General features: G+C 42.9%; 1 protein-coding gene and 1 pseudogene across 7 annotated transcripts in view; one reads left to right on the top strand and one right to left on the bottom strand.

Moving 5' to 3' along the window:
- Positions 1-23,301, bottom strand: part of STXBP5 (syntaxin binding protein 5) — a 251,237-nt gene that overhangs the window by 70,159 nt on the left and 157,777 nt on the right. For all 7 annotated transcript variants that reach the window (XM_061624073.1, XM_061624075.1, XM_061624077.1 and 4 more), the window contains 3 exons: positions 7,796-7,974; positions 5,359-5,484; positions 2,500-2,651 (listed from right to left, as the gene is read on the bottom strand). In XM_061624073.1, the coding sequence (XP_061480057.1) occupies positions 2,500-2,651; positions 5,359-5,484; positions 7,796-7,974 (457 nt within the window). The remainder of the gene's footprint in view (positions 1-2,499; positions 2,652-5,358; positions 5,485-7,795; positions 7,975-23,301) is intronic.
- LOC133384771 (5S ribosomal RNA) lies at positions 14,786-14,904 on the top strand (annotated as a pseudogene).

Below are 23,301 nucleotides of genomic sequence, written 5' to 3'. Positions count from 1 at the left end.
ACAAGACCAGGAGCAGACTGCAGTACAGATCATGAACTGGTAATATTGAAAATCAGAGTAAAGCTCAAGAACAACATCCCAATTCCAAAGAAAGGGGATCCCAGGGAATGTAGTAATTATCGAACTATTGCCTTAATATCCCATGCAAGTAAAGTAATGCTCAAGATTCTACAACAAAGGCTCTTACCATATATGGAATGAGACATGTCCAAGCTGCATTTACAAAGGGGAACCAGAGATGATATTGCAAACATGCGTTAGATAATGGAACGGACCAAGGAATTTCAGAAGACAATCACCCTGTGCTTTATAGATTACAGCAAAGCCTTTGACGGTGTAGATTATGAAAAACTATGGAATGCTTTAAAAGAAATGGGGGTGCCACAGCATCTGATCGTCCTGAAGCGCAACCTATACTCTGGACAAGAGGCTACTGTAAGGACAGAATATGGAGAAACTGATTTGTTCCCCATTGGAAAGGGTGTGAGACAGGGGTGTATTTTATCACCCTATATATCTACATGCAGAACATATCATACGGAAAGCGAGATTGGACCAAGATAAAGGAGGTGTGAAAACTGGAGGGAGAAATATCAATAATTTAAGATATGCAGACGTAACCATCCTACTAGCAGAAACCAGTAATGATTTGAAACGAATGCTGATGAAAGTTAAAGAGGAAAGCACAAAAGCAGGACTACAGCTGAATATCAAGAAGATTAAAAGAATGACAACGGATTCATGTAACTTTAAAGTTGAGAATGAGGACACTGAGGTCAAAGATTATCAGTATCTTGGCACATTCACCAAAATGGAGACAACAGTCAAGAAATTAGGAGGAGGTTAGGACTGGGGAGGGCAGCTATGAGAGAACTAGAAAGGTCCTCAAATGCAAAGATGTATCACTGAACGCTAAAGTCAGGATCATTCAGACCATGGTATTCCTGATCTCTATGTATGGATGTGAAAGTTGGACAGTGAAAAAAGCGGGTAAGAGAAAAATCAACTCATTTGAAATGTGGTTTGGAGGAGAGCTTTGTGCATACCATGGACTGAGAAAAAGACAAATAATTGGGTGTTAGAACAAAGTAAGCCAGAACTGTCACTAGAAGCTAAAATGATGAAACTGAGGTTATCATACTCTGGACACATAATGAGAAGACATGATTTACCAGAAAAGACAATAATGTTGGGAAAAACAGAAGGAAGCAGAAAAAGAGGAAGGCCAAACAAGAGATGGATTGATTCCATACAGGAAGCCACAGACCTGAACTTACAAGTTCTCAACAGGGTGGATTATAACAGATGTTACTGGAGGTCACTGATTCATAGGGTTGCCGTAAGTCATCGTCAACTTGAAGGCACATAACAATAAATACTTGAGTTACTGCAGTTTACATGTGAAAATTTTGTATTACCCCATGTAGTTATTACAGAACGGAACTTACATTTGCTTGTACGTACACAAAATATTTTCCTTCTCCCTTTTCAGTTATGTTTATCATTCACCCACAAACTTCCATTGTAAAGTTCAGCTTTTTTGTTGAGGCTTTGTCCATATTAACACTGTTGTCACAATTAATGCCATTTTTGTTCTTCACTTTCCATTTCAAGACTTTCTATGTGATTCTGTCACATTTTGTGTGGTAGCCTGATTACCCTAGGGTAGTTTGATTACCCAGTGTGTGCCACAGTAAACATGACATATGATGCAGAGACACTTAAAACACTTGGGAAACTTAATTTGGGTAGAGGCATGTCATTGTCCTTACACTTAGCCTGTAAACTCCTGTGGAAAAATGGTGTACTAGGGCTACTGCATATGGTATGAAGCACCTCTAAATTTTCCTGTTCATGAATAGTTTTTCCTCTGAGAATTTTAGGCTTACAGTTCCCCCTCTTCCAAATATTGCTGAATTATGTGATTGCACCCATATGACAATACATACCTTAATAAATCAAATCCAGTATGCAGAAATAAGTGTCCAAAAAGGACAGGTAATTGTTGAATGGCACTGTGAAGTAGCTAGTTCAGAAGAAATTAATAGGTCATCTATGGTGAAAGTGTGCCATAATACAATTCAGCATAAGGAAAAGCAAGCCTTATATAGTGAAAGGCAAGACAATGGAAGATTGTTAGTGAGAGTCTTCTTTCCAGACCAAACATACAACTTATAAATCTCTGTAAATAGTATGATTTTTCTACAGAAAATCATGAAGTAAACTGCTAAACTGGAAAGTGATGGCCCACAAAATACAGTAAGGAGTCTGCCACCTCTTTGCCTAACGTTAGAATTGCCAGTCTGGATACAACCTGCCTACCATAATCAGATATGTCTTCTAAAAACCTCTACAGAATAATAATTACGTAATAACATCTAAAGCCTTTAGTTTACTCAAGTTACTTTAAATAAGAAAGCACTCCTAATAAACTTGCAATCAGGTAAGTGGAAGAGCAATAAAAATATTTATCAGTGAATACCAGCTGTTTGATCTTACCTCCGGATGGTTGTCTGCTTTTACGTGGAGATCTGGGTTCCCTCCTATAAGGATCATTAGAACCATACAATTCAACAGTGCCAAGGTTTAAGAGTATGGTCTTTTGGAAGTAATCAACCATTGCGATGCCGTTACAATTGCCAAAAACTACTCTGAAAGAAGATTTATTGGAAAGAATATGATGTGAATGAATTATTGATATCCAAATATACTTATGTTTACTATATTTTACTTGCATTTCTGAAATCTATAAGTAAATAACATTCTAAAATAGTTTTTCATTGAAAAACTATTCAAAAAACAATTTACTTTTGCAACAGTTGCTGAGAATAAAACTAGAATTCATTTTGACTCACTAAATAGCAAAACTCCAGCTGTCAGAAAATGATTACTGTCAGCTGCTTACTCAAGGATAGAAAGTTTTGTAGTAGTGCAGGAAGACACTAGCAGCTGCCCTATTAGTTGTACCTGGTATGGGTTTAATTTATCATTTATTTCTTACAAAAACAGACTTATGGTAATAAGAACAATACACAATAAAATGCTTACTCTAAACAACCAGCCAGATAAAAACAACAGAACCGGCAGATTAAATGATGAAAACACTAACCACAGATTTTGGTTCTGAACTATTCTGATTACTCGAAGAAGTACTTCTGCATCTACATAACTAGAGCTGGAACAATCCACCATCTGGCTGCAGTTGCGTATCAACCATAATCCTCCCCATTCTTGGGTGCTACACCTGGGAATTGCTGCATCATCACCTCTCACTCACTTCTACTTTTCACAAAACATCTTATTTCTTTGCTCCATTCAAAGGTGTGATGGTCCTAGCCACATACTCCAGCCTTGTGTATTGCAATTACTTGAACGAATGCTCTACTGTCCATCCAACATTCATTTACTTCATTCTCACCCTCTTGTTTTAATCTCTGGCAACTGACTAATTGCCTTGTCAGGGCAGCACACTCTTGTATCCTTCTCTGTCCTTCCTGAATGTCCACCTTGCCTGCCTGCTTCTGTTCTTCTCTGGTTCTCCTTTTCTCCATCAAGGGCTTGGGGTCCTGTAAATGCTTTTTTATAGAAGCCCCACAATTCACAACAGGTCATCAGTTGGTTTTTCAAATCCACTATCCAAGGTTCCTGACAATGTACTTGCCTGTAGTTTCATTTAGAAATACACCAACCTAATATGTATTTGATTATACCAGAAGGTATGGCTGTTGATGACATCAATAGCCTTTCCTAAGAGGAAGGCAGAAGAAGAGAAGCCAAGTCCAGGAGCTCATACCATCAGCTTCTCAAGCAACCACCAGTAGCCCTTTCTCCACCTTCTCCCAGGCTGTTTAAGAAAGACCTGTCTGCCCTGAGGGAAGGATGAAGAGAAAACCTAGGCGAAGGAGCTTGAGACCTCAATTCCTAAAGTTTGCCTGAGATGAATCTGTATTTTGTAGCATTTGTTTAATATTTTCATTTGTAAACCATCTTGGGTGCCTTGGCATAAAGGCGGTATATACATGCAAATTTTAGTGTTGACACAAAAGGACACAGTATCAGTCAAATGGGGCAAAGCAGTTAAATATAATACTAGCCAAATCTAAAGTTGTAATTAACTTTTTTCAAATGGCTATCTATAGGAAGCACATATATTTATGAGCTTAGCTCTTCCAGCACGTCGAAATAAGCATTTTAATAGTTTTCAGCATCTTTACTCCCCCCCCCCGAACTTAAATCCTAAACAATGGAATAATAGTGTATGCTTTCTCATTGTTCCAGCATGGCTCTTCTTTAAACTTTTTACAAGTATTCTAATAAAAATAATTTCCAAGCATAGCTTTGAATTTGTTTACATATGACAGCCTACACCCAGTATATTTTGTTTATTTCTTTCCTTAACCAAATATTTCAGTTTAATAATGTTTGGCTATTGGACGAACTTTTAAGATATTAACATGGCATACTTTTTAAATTTAGGTCGTATAATTCAAATATACATGCTAAACCAAAAGTTAATTACTTTAGGGAACCAGAAAATTTTGTTTTCAGAAAAAAATATAAAATTGCACACCACTGTACCCCATAGTGAACATTCATATATGGCACACTGTCCCCCAAAATCCCCTCTCCTACTGTTTTTTGCCTATTGTGGAAATATCACATTTTCAGAACAGCGGATTAGATTTGTTACCTAGAAAACAAATACGTGAAGCTTACTCTTGATAGCCATTATTCTAGAAGTCTTTTGAGGATGTGAACTCCTCTGCACTACAATTTAGTGTGCAAGGGCTTTTTCTTTTAAAAAGGTGGTGCACAGTAGCAAGGTTTCCCATAGCAACCCTTCGCCATTTCATAAATCCTTTTTTTAATTAGTTATATATTTTAGGTTATTAGTTATATGTTTAATATTAGTATTACCTAAATATTAAAAAAACTAAAAAAAGAATGAAAAGCCTCTTCACTAAGTGGCGTGTAGTAAAAAAATATACAAGACACAAAAGAAATTTAAGTAGGCATAGAGGATTGTGTTCTATGATGGACAGCACATCTTCCCAATTTTTTGTGAAAGGGCTGTGCACACATCTAACATTGGAAGTTATCCTCCCCATGTAATACACAAAGATGGAATAAGGTATTATTGTAACAAAGGGGAATATTGGGAAAAACTCAAATGCAATTGTGGCTAAAAACTATTATGAATAACTGAGAAGGCCCTTAAGTATCTCTTTACTGAAAACATAAGGATAAATACTTTATCTAAACAATATGAATCTAGTAGTTTAGCAGTAATGTCTTATTCCTTCTGGAATACGACAACGGGGTTTAGGGAAGATAAAACACAGCACCAAATATACTTACAAACCATAGGCAGAGTTGATTGCAAGGCTCGTTATTTGTTGAGGTGGTTCTCCACTCACCCATACTAACTGGATAACCAGCTCAACCTGGTAGCCCGAAGACTGTTTGAGGGAAGAGTTTTTAACTCTGTAACATACATGAAAGGTAGACGGCATTTATCCATATGAAAGTTTGTGAATATAATGCTGACAAATTTTACCAAAGTAGAAAAAATTCATGACTGATTATATTTCTTAGTACAAGTTAGCACAGCTTCAAGTGTTTACTCTGGAAGAGACTCATATGATGTGGAGACTACTTTTTTTAGTAAGTGGCCATGTTCAGATGTTGAGAATGAGCAGGTACAAGCACATGACTGCCCACTCCCCCCTCACACTCTTGTGTGTGCTAATTGCTTAATGAACTGCATTTTAACATAGTTTTCAATTCCGGCTTGTGTGTGAATGATGGTCTCCACAAACCATAGTTTGCTTAGTTCAAATGAAATGGCAAGCTATTGTTTCTGACCGTGATTATAATGTTAAGCAATTGCCATACAAGAAGAGGACACAAGCCCAAGGATTTTGTGTCTATTATCATAATTCCATATTATGGTTTGGATTTACATCTGAACAGGCCCAATAATATTCTTGGCTACCAAGGATTAAATCATTAGTCTTCAATTGATGGGTCTGGATCCACTACCGAGTAATGGCCTAATCGGAGGTGGGCTGCAATAGCAGCACTACCGCCATGCAAATATATGGTAAAAGAAATGGGTCAACAAATGCATGTTTGGGTTAGTGGGTCCCAGGTCAGAAAAGGTTGAATACTACTGGATTAAATCCACTACAGGCAAGGTTGAAAACATTACAATTATTTTAGAAGGCAACATTTCAAGAAGAAAATATACCTAATCAAGATTAGAAGTGCATTACAGGGAGTTAGCACCACACATTTATGTAGCACTTTATCTAAAATACTTCCAATACTTATTTTACACATTTATTCATTTTTATTTTTTGTTACATATTTATTTAAACTGTTTAATATTTAAAAATATTTAAGCAGTATACAAAAATAAAAAGCAGAGATACAACATAAAAACCAGTAAATAGTATTATAAAAACAAGAATTCAGTAATAACAGAATCCAATCTCATTTGTCAGGGAAAGTCTGAACAAAAAGATATGTCTTTACAAGACATATGAAGCAACTGCCGGATGATGATTTAGGTATGGCAGAGGGAAGGGCATGCCACAGTGTAGGGGAAATGACAGAAAATGCCTGTTTCTGGATCACAGCACTGTGATATTCCGTAGGGTGCAGTGCCACAAGTAAAATTTCCTCAGATGATCTAAGTGAACTTGTAGGTCTATACAGCACTCTTTCAGGTAATATCAGCTATCATTACAGTAGGGCCCCGCTTATACGGCGGGTTCTGTTCCGGACCCCCGCTGTAAAGCGGAAAAGGCCATAAAGTGGAACCCCATTAACTTTAATGGGCCGCGTCGTGCGAAAATGACGCAAAAAAGGCGCAAAACATCGCAAAAGGGGAACAAAACCTTTAAAATTGAAAATGAAAGGAGCCACATCAGCGGAACGCCTTAAAGCGGAACGCTGTAAAGTGGGGCCCTACTGTACAATAAAGATGAACAGTAAGCCTTTTTATAATTCTGGATGAACAACGGCTTTGGAGTGAATTATGGAAGACATTTCCAATACCATTTCCGATACAATGGAGTTTTGATGCAGAGAAATTAATTCGTTCTGCTCTCTGTCAAATTTCAATAGAGTGGTATTTGGTGGTTCATCATATAACTGGTGAGCTAGATGAGACTTGGTTACTGGCCTAAATTAATCTATTGAGTCCATGGCTAAACTGAAATTTGAACTAAGAACCTCCAAGCTTAATCACTCCCTCAAATATGAAGGATTAGGAAATAACACAGGAAGCTGAGATAAGGAAGGAGATTCTATGTTAAGTATGTAGTTGGGAACATTTGGCATCCAGTTCTCTTTGAAAGACTGATAACTAGTATGCTGCTTTTAAAGACAAGTGATACAGAACATTATACCTACTATATTTGCTCTATAAGTTTAGTTCAGAAGAAGAATTTTTAGGTTAAAGTTTATTTTTTAAGGTAAGTGTGTGAAGAATCAAAACTTGAAAAAGCACGTCTGTTGATGATGCAACTGCTAAAAAACTTTGACAAACAGAGCAATCATAGGTAGTTTCATATGCTCCTGTAAGTGATGTTTACTTGGTATATTGATACAAGCTCAATATATGTGTTTTTCATTAGCACACCTTTGTAATACCATATACCAAGAGAAGTATGGGTAACTGTATCCCAAAGTAGTGCAAGTCAAAAGCCACTAGTCTTTTCTATAATTGGATTAAGTAGTCTATGAAAGCAAGATACATTATTTAGAAATATAATATTCTGACACTTACTTTAAACATGGGACATTATCACGAAGACCATCAGATGAGCTGCTGCTAGTGGATGGATGAGACTGGGGAACAATGGACTGAGGGTTAGAACCTGTGCCTGGAGCAGGTAGTGGTGGCACTTGCTCAGGATCTGGAGATTCTATATAATTTATTTCATACAATAGCCGTACTTCAAGCATCTGCAAATGATAGTGAAGAAAACACGACACAGTTATTGACAACTACAAAATCTGCAGTGAAAACACACTACTGTGGTTCCAACAATTGCCTCAAAATTAAACACAAAATTTCTTAAAGACAAGAGGTTGGCCTCAGCCACATTCTCAAGCTGAAATGTGTTAATCAAATACAGGACAAGCAGGCGCTGAGAGTGCCATGAAGAAGTGTGGCTCTTGCTTCTGCTGATCAAATACCTGTAAAGGATAGGACATGGTAGAGCTCTTTCTCCCCAAATCTAAGGGACCGGGATGGTGCATATGAGAGAGATACTCCAAGACTATGTAAGCCTTTAAAGGCCATCACCAGCAATTTGAACTTGGCCCAGACACTAACTGGAAGCCATAGTATCTGAATTAGAAGGAATTTAATCTGTCAATTGATTACCTGCAGCATCCTACACCAGCTGAAGTTTTAAAATTGACTTCAAAAGGCAGATCCACATAAGGCAGATTACAGTAGTCAAATCCTTGTATTGAGCAGAGATGAGGAACCCATCACCCTTCAGCTGTTGTTGGACTACAATTGTCATCAGACCCAGAAATAATGGGAATTGGAGGCCAACAACATCCAGAGGGCCACAGGTTTTCCATCCTTGTCTTAGAGAAGGGACCAGCGGTCTTACCTGAAAGGTGTTTCTGAGTGAGCACCAGCACACCCCTATGTAGGGTTGTGTTCCTCCTGTTGCTTGGGGCAGGAAAATGTTGACACTCCACAGGAAGCTCTCCACTACCCCACCCTAGAGTGTCAGTTGGTCATTGGGCCAGGTGTGAATATAACCTTACTGAGACAAACCGTTCAACAAAATACCACCGCCCAAGACTAAATAACATAAATACAAATTCAAATAAGTCATAAACACATGTGGCTACTCTTTGGACGGTCTACTCCTAATACAACCTCTTAACTATGACCACTTCATAGCCTAGGGTGGGCCTTGGTGGTGTCCTAGCGTCCACTCAGAAGCACCTTTCAGATAAGGTCCCTTCTCTAGTGGGCATTAGGACACCACCAAGTGGGATGTTTTAAACACTGATGTTTATGGATGGGTACTGGCTGCTAAATGAGGTGGAAGTACCTACTGAGGGACACTCTGTCCAAACACAGCCTCAGCAGAGGTTGAACAGGTCAATCTTGTAATGTTTTGTGCAGGTATTCGGGCTAGCCCAGGTAGCCGCATGGCTAAACCTCCTGAACAGGCATGTTGGTGAGAAAAAGCCACAGAACAGTTGCCATCCAAGTTCAGTGAGCCACTATGCCCGCAAGTGGAAATAAATGTAGATAAATGTACGCCAGGGTAATACAAGCCGTAATGCACTGAGCCAGGGTAGAGAGAGAAACCTTTCTCCATAATGAGGTTGGAAGGAATGATATAAACATTCTATCAATGCAAACTTGAGAGCCGTATGCACATTCTGTCAAATGAGAAAGATAAAAGATGGGCAACACCAACTCCTATTACCTATGGAAAGCTGAATTGACACTATTCTGTCCTTTTGGAACATACGATGATGTTTTGCTGACTGAGCTCTAAGCTCTGAAATTCATCTTCCTGATGTGATGGACAGAAGGAATAGCACTTTGAATGACATTGTGCACATTGAGACAGACCTCAAGGGCTCAAAAAATGGAAATTTTCCTTACTGTGAATTTCTATTTGTAGATAGGGCTGGAGGACATTCCTGGTTAGGGATGGCTCCTCCTACTGGTCATGACAGGCAGGGTCTAGAAACTTCTTAGTCTCCTCTCTGGGGGGAGGAGTCATCCCGCCCTCCAGACTGAGTTGACAGAGCAAGAACTCCTCAACCCCATCAATGCCAACCATGCAGAAGTTTATTAAGCAGACGCCTATACAAAGTAGTAACTAGGAAAAGGTAGTAACCAGAGACAAAAACAGACAACTGGAGAAAAACTTCACACAAAATGAGACACACACAGTGCTAGACATCGTGTGAAAATGTAAGACACTAGCAGAATGTCTCAAGCCCCCAACCCCTCACTCCACAAGGCTGTAGCAGAGGAAGGAGAGGTGGGTGGAATGTCCTCCAGCCCTATCTACAAATAGAAACTCACAGTAAGGAAAATTTCCATTTTTGCTAGATAGGGCTGGAGGACATCCCTGGTTAGGGATATAACAGAGCAGTAAACACATCCCCAGGGTGGGTTTCCTGTGTGTGAAACTAGTGATTTTAAAGAAGATAAGCTCCTTGACTCCTGACATGAACTTGGGAAACTGAGAATTGGGACTTCCATACCTTCATGAGGAATACTCACACACTCCCGCTGCCCCCGCCTGAGGTTGGAGAGAATGCAGGCTGATAGCTTGTTGAGCCTTGCACTGGCAGCTCATGAGGATCCATCACATCTCCCATGTGACAGGAGTCTTGGCGCGAGAACAAGGAAGGGGCATGCAAAGCCATAAAGTGGTGGCCGCAACTGTTCTGTGCTTAGGAAAAAAGTGCGGGAAACCACTGCAATGGCGAACTGCCATAGCGGGTGCCGCTCAACCCCCTGCTGCCGTGCATGATCCGATTTTGGGGTAGATCCCCCCAGGCAGCACACCTCACTGGTTCTTCTCCTTGGAAGGGGGGGGAGCTGGATCCCACGATCCCGCTCAGTAAGAGTGTGGCAAAAACGTGGCTCCACGGAGCAAGAAGTCAGTCTCCCTTCAAAAGTGGCTGCTGCTGTTGATAAAGCACTGTGGCTAGCCACACTCCGTTGCTCTCAAGAATGCCTCCCATGGTGCCAAACTGTCCAGCTGGACTGAACGATCCTCTCAAGCCCCCGGACCCACAATGTAAAGGGGGGGGAGAAAACAGTAAAGGATGGAGACAGAAGAGATAAATAGCTAACATTAAGGAGAGGAGAATGACTGAAAGCAGAAAGAACAGGAAAAAACAACAAAAAACAGGTAAAAGGAAATTCTGAGCAGAGAGAAGAAAAGACCCAACCTTCACAGGCCGCAGGCAGGGCCGGTCTGGAGGGCAGGATGACTCCTACCCCCAGAGAGGAGACTAAGAAGTTTGTAGACTCTGCCTGTCACAACCAGTAGGAGGAGCCATCCCTAACCCGGAATGTCCTCCAGCCCTATCTAGCAAATGTGGCATTTGGGATACTGTAAATACTTTATACAGATTCCACAAGGGAAAGTGATGTTGGACCAGTGGAACAGACAAGACTGCACTTTTCAGGAATTGCTTTAAGAAAGGATGGATATCGAGTGGCACTGTTGCACCTCTGGATGACACCTCTGGGTCTTGCAACAAATCTAAATTACTACAGTCCAGTCTCTGGTGTGCAGAGCAGCGCCTTGTAGGTGCAATACCAGATGAAGCGCCTCCTAAAACATCCCATGAGACATTAAGTGAGGAGACCCTTCCAACTGCATAACTGGCACTTGGAAATTGCATCCCCTCACCACGTTTCCATGTGGCTACCAGAACCAAGATGGATTGGGAACCAAGATGGATTGGGAACCAAGATGGAATGGGAAGCTGGATATTTCATTGGTCCTTAGCAAATAAGGCCTGGGTTGCATGGTTAATGCCACAGTGGAGATACCACTGGGAGCAGGAGATCTGACGACCAACGGCATCTCAGCCAAAATGGGGATATCGGCACCACCATGGCCTACTCCTGGCAGACACAACCTGAGTGACCTAAATTGTATCTTGATAAAACCAACAGGGCTGAGGCTTGGCTGCACAGAGGGTGTTAGACTTTAAGGTCAACTAAGGTCAATTTATATCCTGCCCTTCCTCCCAGTAGGAGCCCAGGGCAGCAAACAAAAACAGTAAAAACACTCTAAAATATCATAGAAACAGACTTTAAAATATATAAAACATCTTTAAAAACATCTTAAAAAGCAATTCCAACATAGATGCAGATTGGGATAAGGTCTTTACTTAATATGAGTAACAATTGACTCCAAAGACACAGGGTATGTTGAATCCTTATGCTTTCATCTGTATTCACAGGATAAGATCAACCTTTCTGCCATCAACATAAAGGCTTTACATGACCCTGTCACAGGGACATGGCACTTAAGAAAAAATTAACTATTTGCCAGAGAACCCACAAGCACTGCATTGCAGGGTTACCTGAAGACTCATGAGACTCTAGTGAAGTAACCCAGTTGCAATGGTTAGGCAAATGTGAACTGCCTGCAGATGCATCTGGGTCAACAGACAGGCAAGTAGTTGTGGCAGAAAACTCTGCAAGCAGATGAACACTTGAATGGAAGGAACTTGTGTCAACAGTAATTGCCTCCAGAAGCCCATTTGAGTTCTCTGTGATGTTTCTGGCACATAGAAGCTAGGAAGCACCTGCTCCAGAGTCTTTACTATTGTCTTGAGGCTTTCTATGTGTTTGCTTACCAAAACAACAAATGAAATTAAATACCTGAGAATGTTTTCTGGCTAAGTACCTGAACTACAACCTGAAGACCGGAATAGACATACTTGGTTGGTAGTCTGTGATCAGAGGAGATATAACAGTATGGACACCTGTTAATTTAAATAATAACCCTTCTGAATGCTTTGAAATCAGCCAATTATCTGTGAAAGAAGCTTCTCCAGCTAGGTGAAACGTCTTAAACCTCCATGCACTGGCAGGATATTGTCATGCCATGAGAACCTGCACAGCACCAGAAGTTGCTACACATAGCTGTTTAAAATAACAGAAGGGACTAATAGGATACTTGGAGGCTTCTTTTCCTTTTAATTAGGGAATATAAAAAGAAGCATCTTTCTGTCTTTGATTCTATCACAAAACATCTTCAAAAATTGTCCAAAAGAACCAGCTCTCAGAGAGAAGAAAAAAAAATGATCTTACATCTGAAGTATTTTCCCTATTAATGATTACTAATATACCAATACTGTAGACAGATCAAATGAATAGCATCTCAGTTTGTATCTATAATCATGTGCAAGCTCTAATCTTGTACAGAGAACTAGGCCTTACTGAAGAAACATATTTCAGGAGTTCCTTAAGCCAATGAAGTAAAAACCTGATTAAAGAAGCGATGCCGTGATGCCTTTTTAATGGCTCTCAGAATCCTCATGAACTTGAAAAGAGACAAACTCACCTTTTTAGTTTTATCCACTGGGTAACTACACGGGCATCCTCTGACTTGGAGAATCCTTCAACTCCTCATAAATTCATGAGGTAATTCAATTTAATATTATTGTTATTGTATTTATGAAGTATTATTGTTATCCTCCTCCTACAAACTAGCTATTTAGATGAGTGAACAGGGTCTCTTAATTACTGCCCTTGACAATGCTTCCAAATAAAAATCACAGAGCCATTCCAAAGAAAACTTTTTGAAATCCTCATGAACTCCTGAGGCATTTTTTTAATTTATTCATCATCTGACTGTGACCCTCTACAGAAGTCAACAAACTCCTCTGTTGTTGCCCTCAGAAATGCTCCCTTGACTTTGCCAGGCCTGAAGAGAGGGAGGTAGCTCTTTAAAGAAAAACATTTAGATCTTGAAATTCTAGTACCTTCAGAAAAAAGAGTGTGTGTTATCTGGGGGAATCCTCAGCTACAGGCAGACTCCCATTTCTCTGCCCAGACAATTCACCTTCCTGTCTGTCCTGAGGAGTAAAATGACCAACATTCTCCATAGAAGTAAACCTTGAACTCCTTCAGTTCATCACTATATATTTCACCCTTTGATACAATTAACGTCTAAGTTAATAAGGTTTGAGGGAATCTCCTTGTAACCCCTCAACACAGTAGGAGCACTCTGGAGGTTCAGATAACCGAAATCTGATATGCCATATGCTCATTCTGCAGTGTTTACTCCACAAAATTCAAAAGTCCCCACTCCTTGACCTTAAATGCCAGAATTTCAGGACTGGAAAACATGGAGGAAGGAGATACTTGCCCCCTGAAGTGGGTCTTTCCTTTATGGTATCAACTCCTAAGTGATAAATGTAATCCTCCAAATCCCTAATTCACACCCTTTTTGCTAACAAACTCTGATTATCGTTAGGCATGACAACAAGAACAAGGGAAACTACAGCAGGGTCCCGCTGTGCAGCGCTCCGCTGTGCAGCATTCCACCAATACAGCGGTTGTCAATTGCAGAAAGGCACCACTCCTACAGCACTTGTTCCACTTTTACGGTGTTTTTCGTGTGTTGGGTGCCATTTTAGGCAATGTTAGTCAATGCGTTCTGCTTTCCGGCGGATTTCACTTTATGGCGGCGATCCAGAACAGGACCTGCCATATGAGTGGGGCGCTATTATATATCTATTTGGAATAAAAATATCCAATACCATGGCACACATCAGTATGTTGGGACTGAATTGATGCTGCCCCCAAATGGCTATCCTGCTATCAGGACTTTCTGTGAGGCTGAACAGGGTATTGGAACTGTCAAGACAAGGCTCCACTAAACACAGGAGTTAAATGCTTAGGTTGTAAATCTAAGGCGAAGGCCTCGCATAACAAAGGCAAAAATAATATTCATTAAATAATGTTGCTGAAAAAGCTCATCAAATTTCAACCCCTCCCTCCATTCTCCTCTCTCAATATTCTAATACTCTTGTTCTGGTCTTGTTACCACAGAAATTTTCCTCACTTGACCCCTAGGCACAGCATGGGGTCAGGGAAGCAAGGAGACCCCATCAAGAAAGGTTGGCTAGGAATACTGGGCTGGCAACTGAATGTAAGGTACTCTGTGGAGCAGGTTGCCTGACCACTGCCAATTCTGTAGAAATACCTGTCATGAAAGCCTCTTTAATTTACTGTAAAATGACAGTGGCCTACGGCCATACTACCCTGAACACGCCTGATTGCGTCTAATCTTGGAAACTAAGCAGGGTCAGGCCTGGTTAGTACTTGGATGGGAGACCGCCTGGGAATACTGGGTGCCGTAGGCTTAGAGGAAGGCAATGGTAAAAAACCACCTCTGAATATATCTTACCATGAAAACCCTATGAACATATCCAAAAGATTCATAGGGTCGCCATAAGTAGTAATTGACTTGAAGGCATATAACAACAACAACAAAATGTCAGCATTCAATGTAAAGAGAAGCAACCTCCAAATTTGGCTCCTTGGTCACTGAGAAGGTAGATTGGCTATTTTATATCAAATAAAGGACAAATCCTCTGCCTACCACCACCGTTTGGCCATTGCGATGCACACTCTTTTTGCCTGCCAATGCCACTGCTACCATGGTGCCATTCAGGCTGTGCAAACTGTCTGCTGCCTTGGTGCTCAAAATGGCTGCTGCTTCCCTGTGCACCAGGGCCTTGCTTTGTTCTGCTTCGTTATTTGCTCACTGGTTGTGGCGGTTTGCACTACCACGCTCGCCAAGCCTGAAGCCGTCACTCTCCACACCTCTGCTGAGGACACAGTGGATCCCTTTTTAAGTGCCTTTGGCATGTCACCAGTAGCAGGAAAGCATAATACAAGCAGCTGAGGGATGCGTAAAAAAGGGCAGGAAAGGCTAAGGAGGTCACAAGCAGAGACCCCCCCTTTTTCTTTAAACAGAAAAACAGCAAAATCAATGCCCACAATTCATTAAATAGGAAAGAGGTACAGAGACAGAAGGACACTGAAGTAAATAACAGTCTCTGAGTGGAAAAAACACTAAACTCTCAAAAATACAACTGACATACAAAATACAATACTACAGTTAATAAAGAACAAACAGAACAAGGTCAGAATAAGAGCACAAGGCGAATATAGGCCTGCTTCAAGTGACGGAGGAAAAAGAACTGATACTCTAAGGAGGGGTAACAGAGAGCTCCCTGTGGAGTGTGCTTCCCTGCCTCAAGCAAAAGTAGGAACACCATCCTATTTGGTGGTGTCCTAGTGCCCACTAGAGAAATAATTGCAGCTGGCTCACCTCCCCCAAGCTGGAATAATCCATGGCTCCTATCATCACCTCAGAATGCAACAGTAACACAGGATCAAGAAATGCTTTCAAGTAGTGCACCTTCTCATTTAGAAACAATGTAACCCTATCTAGGCGAGGTAATACCAACATCTTTCTAGTCCTAGATTGTCCGGCCATCGTGGCCTTTATCTTGTCTGGAATAACTTCTTCAACTTCTTAGTGCTCATCCAGTCCTTAACTATGTGCAGTCATTAATTAAATGAGCAAACAACTATTTCTGGATTTGATGGAACTAAAAGTAATCAAGGTGACATGAGTATATTGAGAAGAACTGCTGAACTCTCTCCCCCCATGGTTAAACTGAGATGTTGAAGAGCACTGTGGACAAGATGAAACCCTGTGGTACCCTACAGATCAAAACCCAGTTAATAAGCAGTAGTCAACTCTTATCACTGACCCATAAGGTAATTAGTTTCTTGCTCAATTGGAAGTGCTGGTTTGACCTATAAAACCTTATGTGGCTCAGGACCCTAATCCCTTAGGGACCACTTCTCCCCACATTAACCTACTCGGATTCTGCGTTCGTCATTTGAGGCCATTCTTTGTGTGCCCTCTCCAAGGGAAGTGTGGAGGATTACAACATAAGAGTGGACTTTTTCAGTGTTGGCCTTCTGACTGTGGAATGCTCTTCCCAAAAGGTATGCCTGGCACACGAGAGTGGCTGTATACTATAGTCTGCATGGATTTTTCACATTCCGCAATGTTAAATTGAAAATACACCCCATGCCATTCTGATCCTTCCCATAAACTCATTTCAAAACAACACCTTACAAAATTTGTAGTCCTGAACTCAGAAACGCTTGCTTAACAACCCTCTACATTTTCATGGTGATACACAAAACAGTCAGAGAGTTCAAATTGTAAAAAGAGAGAGAAAAACCAGACCACTTTTGGACTTTTTTCTGTCAAGAGTTCTCATAATCTGTTTTTAAATTAATTAAAAATCAGCCACGTTCACAGAGTACCTGTAATCCTATTATTAACCTGGCCCCATAATCTGACCTGAATCTTCTGCAGTTTAAACGTTTTAAAAAATGACTGGCTGATTTTTAATTAATTTAAGAAATTTTGGCTTGAATTCAATGACAATGGTGAGCACGCTCAGTAAGAACCGTCAGTGTTCTAAAAGCCAGACTCACAGCTGCTGGGCTTGCCTAATCAGAGGGCCACACCACACCAGACTTTGATTTCATGTGAGACAGTCATGGCTTCCCCCAGAGAATCCTGGGAAGTGTAGTTTGTGGAGGGTGCTGAGAGGAGACACTATTCCACTGAAAGAGCTCCAGTGGCCAGAGAAGTTTAACAGTCAGTCACTCTTATTGAAGTCTGTGAGGGGAACAGGGCATCTCCTAGCAACTCTCAGCACCCTTCACTAACTACACTTCCCAGGATTCTTTGGGAGAAGCCATGGCTGCCTAAAGTGAAATAAAGGTCTGGTGTGGATGTGGCCAGGGACAGCTTTGGTTGAAATTTGGGTGGGAGGCTACATGTGCCTGCTGTAGAATAAAAAGGTGGGGGAAACCCTGAAAAAGAATGATACTGTTCACAATGTTTTCCTTTTAGAAAGGAAAGGGGTTTCCTCTCTGCCCAGTGCCTGCCCATCCAATCTCCTCCCCTCCCCCTCCCCGCCCTCCTCCTCCCCCAGGTCAGTTTCCCCTATCCTGTGCATGATTGCACAGGAGTAAATCCCACTGAACTCAAAAAGCATGCAAATGATCAAACCTGCCCTCCCCTCCCCTCCCTCCTATCCCCTTCCCTCTCCCTTCCTTCACCTCTCCCTTCCCCTCCCCATTCGGTCCTTCCTGTTCCTCCTCCCCCCCCGGCCTCCCCCTTCCCAAGGTCAGTTTTACCTATCCTAGGACTATGACCTGGGAGGCCAGGGTTCAAATCCCCACAAAGCCATGAAGCTCACTGGGTGATCTTGGGCCAGTCACTTCCTTTCAGCCTCAGAGGAAGGCAATGGTAAACTACCTCTGAATACCGCTTACCATGAAAACCCTATTCATAGGGTTGCCATAAGTTGAAATCTACTTGAAGGCAATCCATTTCATTTTCAAGCATGATTGCACGGGAGTAAATCCCACTGATGTCAGTAAGTATGCAAATGATCAAACCTGCCCTCCCCTCCCTTTTGTCCCTCCCCTCCCCCTCCCCTTCCAATCCCCATGTTACCAAATTCTTCCAAGCTACACAGGAAGTGGATTGGACTGTGGAAGACCAACCCAAATTGTGTTTGCATTTTGACAAATTTGTTGGGCAGTACAATATCTCGGAGAGGAGGTCAGGTCTCCTGCTCCCCTGGTGCATTCACTAGAGTTACCCAATTTCCCTGCTTTTAAAAGTTTGATAGAAGTATCTGTTGGTTATAGGTACATTCTTAAACCACAACTTTTTTTTACTATTAGTGAATCAATCTTTAGGTGCCAGATGAAGACATTTTTATTCACTGAGGCATTTTCTTCTTAATTGGTATTCATCTTTTGAGTGGGGTAGAATGTGTTCTTTTTAGGTTATTGTAGGATGAGCACTTTTAATTAATAATGTTCTTTTATCTTTTAGTATTGGATACTTGTTAAAAATTGTAAATCACTTTGAGACAAAACAAATAAATTAAATATAATAAATATTTAAACAGAGCAAAATTGCTACCAAGATGTGTCTTTACAATCCATCTTCGGTGATCCAGAAAATGGACCATTGGTCTCACCTGAAGGGTGATTTTCATAGGAGGACTGCCATCAAGCGGGTAACATAGCTCCACCTATCGCCCAAAGGCAAGAATGTTTTGAAGTCAAGACTAGGGGCATCAGGCCCCTCCCACTCTCCAGTTCATTCGCAGTGAGTCCAAAGAGAGAGATCTAAAAATGCAGGAAAAAAGGCCAACGGGCCTACCAGCAAGAACATAACACAATAGCAATATTCATAATAATATGACTCTAACATAGCAATATAACAGTAATAGCAGTCTTGACTTCACTAGTAAATCTAAATATAATAGCGTAACAAGAATATATAAAAACCCCAGAAAAATATCTAGGTATCCTCCAACTGGGAGGGTCGTGATGGTAGTCCTCCTAAGAAAATCACCCTTCAGGTGAGACCAATGGTCCATTTTCCACAGGAGGACTGCCATCAAGCGGGGTGTACCAAAGCAGCCCATAACAGGGAGGGACCACCCCCATCCTAATCATCATTAAGAACCTGTTGCAAAACTCGCCTGCCAAAAGAGGCATCGGCAGAGGCATACCGATCTATTTTGTAATGCCTTATAAACGAATGTGGGGTAGACCAAACAGCAGCTCTGCAAATATCAGCAACAGGAGCGTTGGTAGCAAAAGCAGCCGTAGTGGCCGCTGATCTAGTGGAATGAGCCGTTATTTTAGATGGAACAGGAAGCTTAAGGGACTCATAAGCTAACGTAATACATGTGCGCAACCAGCGGGATAAGGTGGAATTAGCTACTTTATGCCCCATAGAACGTGGATGAAAGGATACAAACAAAGACTCAGTTCATCGTATATCCTGGGTCTGAGACAGGTAGGTCTTGAGAGCCCTCCGAACATCCAATGAATGCCAAGCCTTCTCTAGAGGATGGGTAGGATTCGGACAAAAGGAAGGAAGAACAATGTCCTGGTTGCAATGGAAAACTGAATTGACCTTGGGACGGAAGGAAGGATCAGTCTTCAGCACAACAGAGTCCTTGTGAAAAACACAGAGATGGCGGGCAGAAGACAATGCGCCCAGTTCCGAAACTCGTCTCGCAGAGGTGATCGCGATCAGGAACAGGACCTTGAATGACAACAGACGTAAAGGCACAGTCCTAAGGGGTTCGAACGGAGGGCGTTGTAAAGCCTGCAGAACCTTCGACAAACTCCATGAGGGAAAGCGGTGGAATACAGCCGGTGAGCGTAGAGCGGTTCCCCTCAGAAAACGTTTGATGAATGGATGTGAGACAATAGTAGCACCAGCGGAGGACACTGAGAGAATGGATGACAGAGTGGACGCATGTCGACGTAAGGTGTTGGGTCTAAGCCCCATCATGAGGCCCCTATGAAGGAATTGCAGCACCTGTTGTATTGTGGTTTGGGAAGGATCGAGGTTCTGGGACTGACACCACCTGGAGAATGCCACCCAAGTATGTTGATATATACGAGTGGTAGATGGTCGTCTCTAGACCAATATAATGTCAATAACAGCGTCAGAGAGGCCAGCAGACCCTCAAATGTCCCCGTTCAAAAGCCACACTGTTAGGTTGAGCCAATTGGGGTCCTGATGCCATATTGGGTCCTGGGATAAGAGGTCTGGCCTGACTGGGAGCATCCAAGGGTCCGTCACTGACATGGCAAGGAGATCCGAGAACCACAGTCGACAGGGCCAAAATGGTGCTATCAGAACCAGCTTGGCCCTCTCGCGTCGCGCCTTCCTCAAGGTTCTGGCTAACAGTGGTATTGGAGGGAAGGCGTACAATAGGCCATCCGGCCATGGTAGTGACAGAGCATCCACCGCTTCCGCTGTCGTGTCCAGGTATCGTGCGAAGTACCTGGGTAGCTGGAAATTGCGACTGGAGGCAAATGGATCGACTGAGAAGACGCCGAACCGACGTTGGAGAAGATGGAAAATGGTCGGATAAAGTTTCCATTCTCCCAGAAAAACCTGTTGTCTGCTGAGCCAGTCTGCTGTCACATTCCAAATTCCTCTGAGATGTTCTGCTTTCAAGGATTGAAGATGCTGTTCTGCCCAGTCAAATATGAGGTAAGCTAGGTTCTGCAGAGAACGGGACCTGGTTTCCCCTTGTCTGTTTAAATGAGATTTTGCACACGTGTTGTCCGTTCGAATGAGAACATGGTCCAAGGGGAACAGAGACTGAAAATGGAGCAGAGCTAAGTGGACAGCCTTTAGTTCCAGCCAATTGATGCTCTGAGTCTGCTCTGCTGCGGTCCAAACCCCCTGAACGAACTGGGAGTTGCAGTGGGCTCCAGAGACTGGAATCTGTGGTGATATCAGTCCTGCGGGGTTCTCTGAACGGAGTGCCCTGGGTGAGATGTTGGACCCTTGTCCACCAGTGGAATGAAAGACACAGTGCGGGGTTCAAGGGGATTGTTCGATGATTGGACCTGGCAATGTCCTGCTGAAACGGTAACAAAGCCCACTGAAGTTGGCGAGTATGAGCTCGAGCCCATGGCACAATATGGATGGTGGACACCAACATTCTGAGAGCCCTTGCTAGAAGCATGACGTCTGCGGTTGCGTGGTTCATCAGAGACCGTGTGATGTCTATGATAGCGGTTATGCGGTCTGGAGAGAGGAACACCGTCGCCTGCAGGGTGTCTAACATAGCCCCTAGATGTTGTAGGCGTTGGGTTGGTTGGAGATGGCTTTTGTCGAAATTGACTAGCCAGCCGTAGGTCTGCAAGACATGGAGCGTGAGCTTTAGATGGCGATGAGCCAGCTCCCTGGAACTCGCCCGTATTAAAAGATTGTCCAAGTAGGGGTAGATATGCACCCCTTGAAGCCGGAGGTAAGCCACTAGGATGAGTAGCACCTTGGTAAATACTCTCGGGGCAGATGAGAGACCGAATGGCATCGCTCGATATTGAAAATGCTGGGGGCCGAAGACAAACCGAAGGAATTTTCTGTGGGCTATGCAAATAGGCACATGGAGATACACTTCCTTTAGGTCGATAGAAGCCAGGAAGTCTCCTTCGTGAAGGCTTTCTGTAATGGAGTGGTCCAACACCGCCCTCCATGACAGATCTCGTTTGGGCACAGTAAATAGGAGGGAGTACACCCCTTCCGACCTCTCTGTTGTAGGGACTGGCTCTATTGCTGCTGTGTCCAAGAGGTGATGTATGACTGTCTGCATGATGCAGTGCCTGGATGGTGCCTTGGGACAAGGAGAGGCATGTAATCTGTCTGGAGGGGTTGCCCAAAACTCTAGTGTATAGCCATAACAAAAAAGATCTCTGATCCAGGCGACCTGAGTCAGACACAGCCAATGGTCTCCAAACAGAAGCAGTCTGCCCCCAACCGGTATCGCATCAGTACTGTCTGTGTTGGCGAGACCCTCCCCGATATGACGTTGAGGTACCTCTGCGTCCCTGGTACTGACCTCTGCCTGGGAAACGTCTGTTCCAGGCTTCCCTGGAGGAACAGAAATCATTGGTTCGGAAATCGCGGCCTCGTCCCCCGGGCCGCGCTCCTCGAAAGGGCTGGGTCGTGCGGTATGAGGTGAAACATCTGAAGGGCCTGCGATCAACGTTCCTGACAGTGGCCAAGACAGGCTTCCGAGCATCCTTGGGGTCAACAAGTACTGCCTTTAGGGCTTCCTCGCCAAAGAGTAATGAACCCGAATAAGGTGCCCTTGATAAGTTAACCCTGGGTGTAGAGTCTGCTTGCCAGTGACGAAGCCAGAGGGTCCGCCGAGCGACTACCTGAGCTGTCATAGTTCTTGCTCCCAGCTGATTTGCGTCCAAGATGGCATCAGCCACAAACGCCGCCGTCTTGTGTAATTTCACCAGTGACCTCCTCAGAGAGACAGGATTGGGATTAGGATCATCTAACAGGTCATCCAACTACATCATCGCTGCCCTGGAAAAGATGGAGGCTGATGCCGAGGCTCGCATGGAGAAAGCGGTGGCCTCATGGTTTTTGCGTAAGGCAAAGTCCAGCCTCCACTCAGTGGCGTCGTTTAAATGTGAGTCCCCTTCCCTCGGCAAAAGGGATCTAGAGACTAGACTGGAAATCGGCTCGTCTATGCCGGGGACGGCCAGTCTACTTGTAAAATCCAGAGCCAAAGAGTAAAGCTTATCCGCAAGGGCGTTAAAACGGCGTGTTTGTAATGGGTGAGACCATTCGTCCTTGGCCAGTTTGGCAATAGGATCTGGCACAGGAAGGTAGTGCTCTGCTGGTGTGGGGGATTTCAGGACCCTGACCCCTTTAATAGCGGGAGTGGTAGCTGCAGGCTGTGTAGATTGGAGACCAAGGGTGTTCAATATTCTGCGAACAAGGGGCTGATAATCGGAGGCATCAAACAGGCGATAAGATGTATCCTCCTCTTGTTCCGACTGATTACTCCACTCCTCTCCTTTGGCTTGCATAGCAAATGATGGATCCTCCCCACAAGAAACGTCATCAACAAACCTGCCCCTGGCAATGTCAAAAGAGTTTGGAGAGCATGATGGATCTGCCTCATTGCATGCATAGTGGCTCATATCATCGGGTTGTCTGCAAACACTCCGCTGAGGCATGGCAGTGACCTGTGACTGCGTTTGAGAGAAGAACGACAGCATGTCTTGTAGTTGCGATATGAACTCCTGAGACAGCTGCAGCCCTGGTGTGGGAGATGGTTGCACTTGTAGAGGCAAAGATATGG

The sequence above is a fragment of the Rhineura floridana genome, chromosome 4 (genome assembly GCF_030035675.1).
Source record: "Rhineura floridana isolate rRhiFlo1 chromosome 4, rRhiFlo1.hap2, whole genome shotgun sequence".
Taxonomy (NCBI): domain Eukaryota; kingdom Metazoa; phylum Chordata; class Lepidosauria; order Squamata; family Rhineuridae; genus Rhineura; species Rhineura floridana.
The sequence above is the reverse complement of the archived record's forward strand: the minus strand, read 5'-3'. Positions and strand labels throughout refer to the sequence as shown.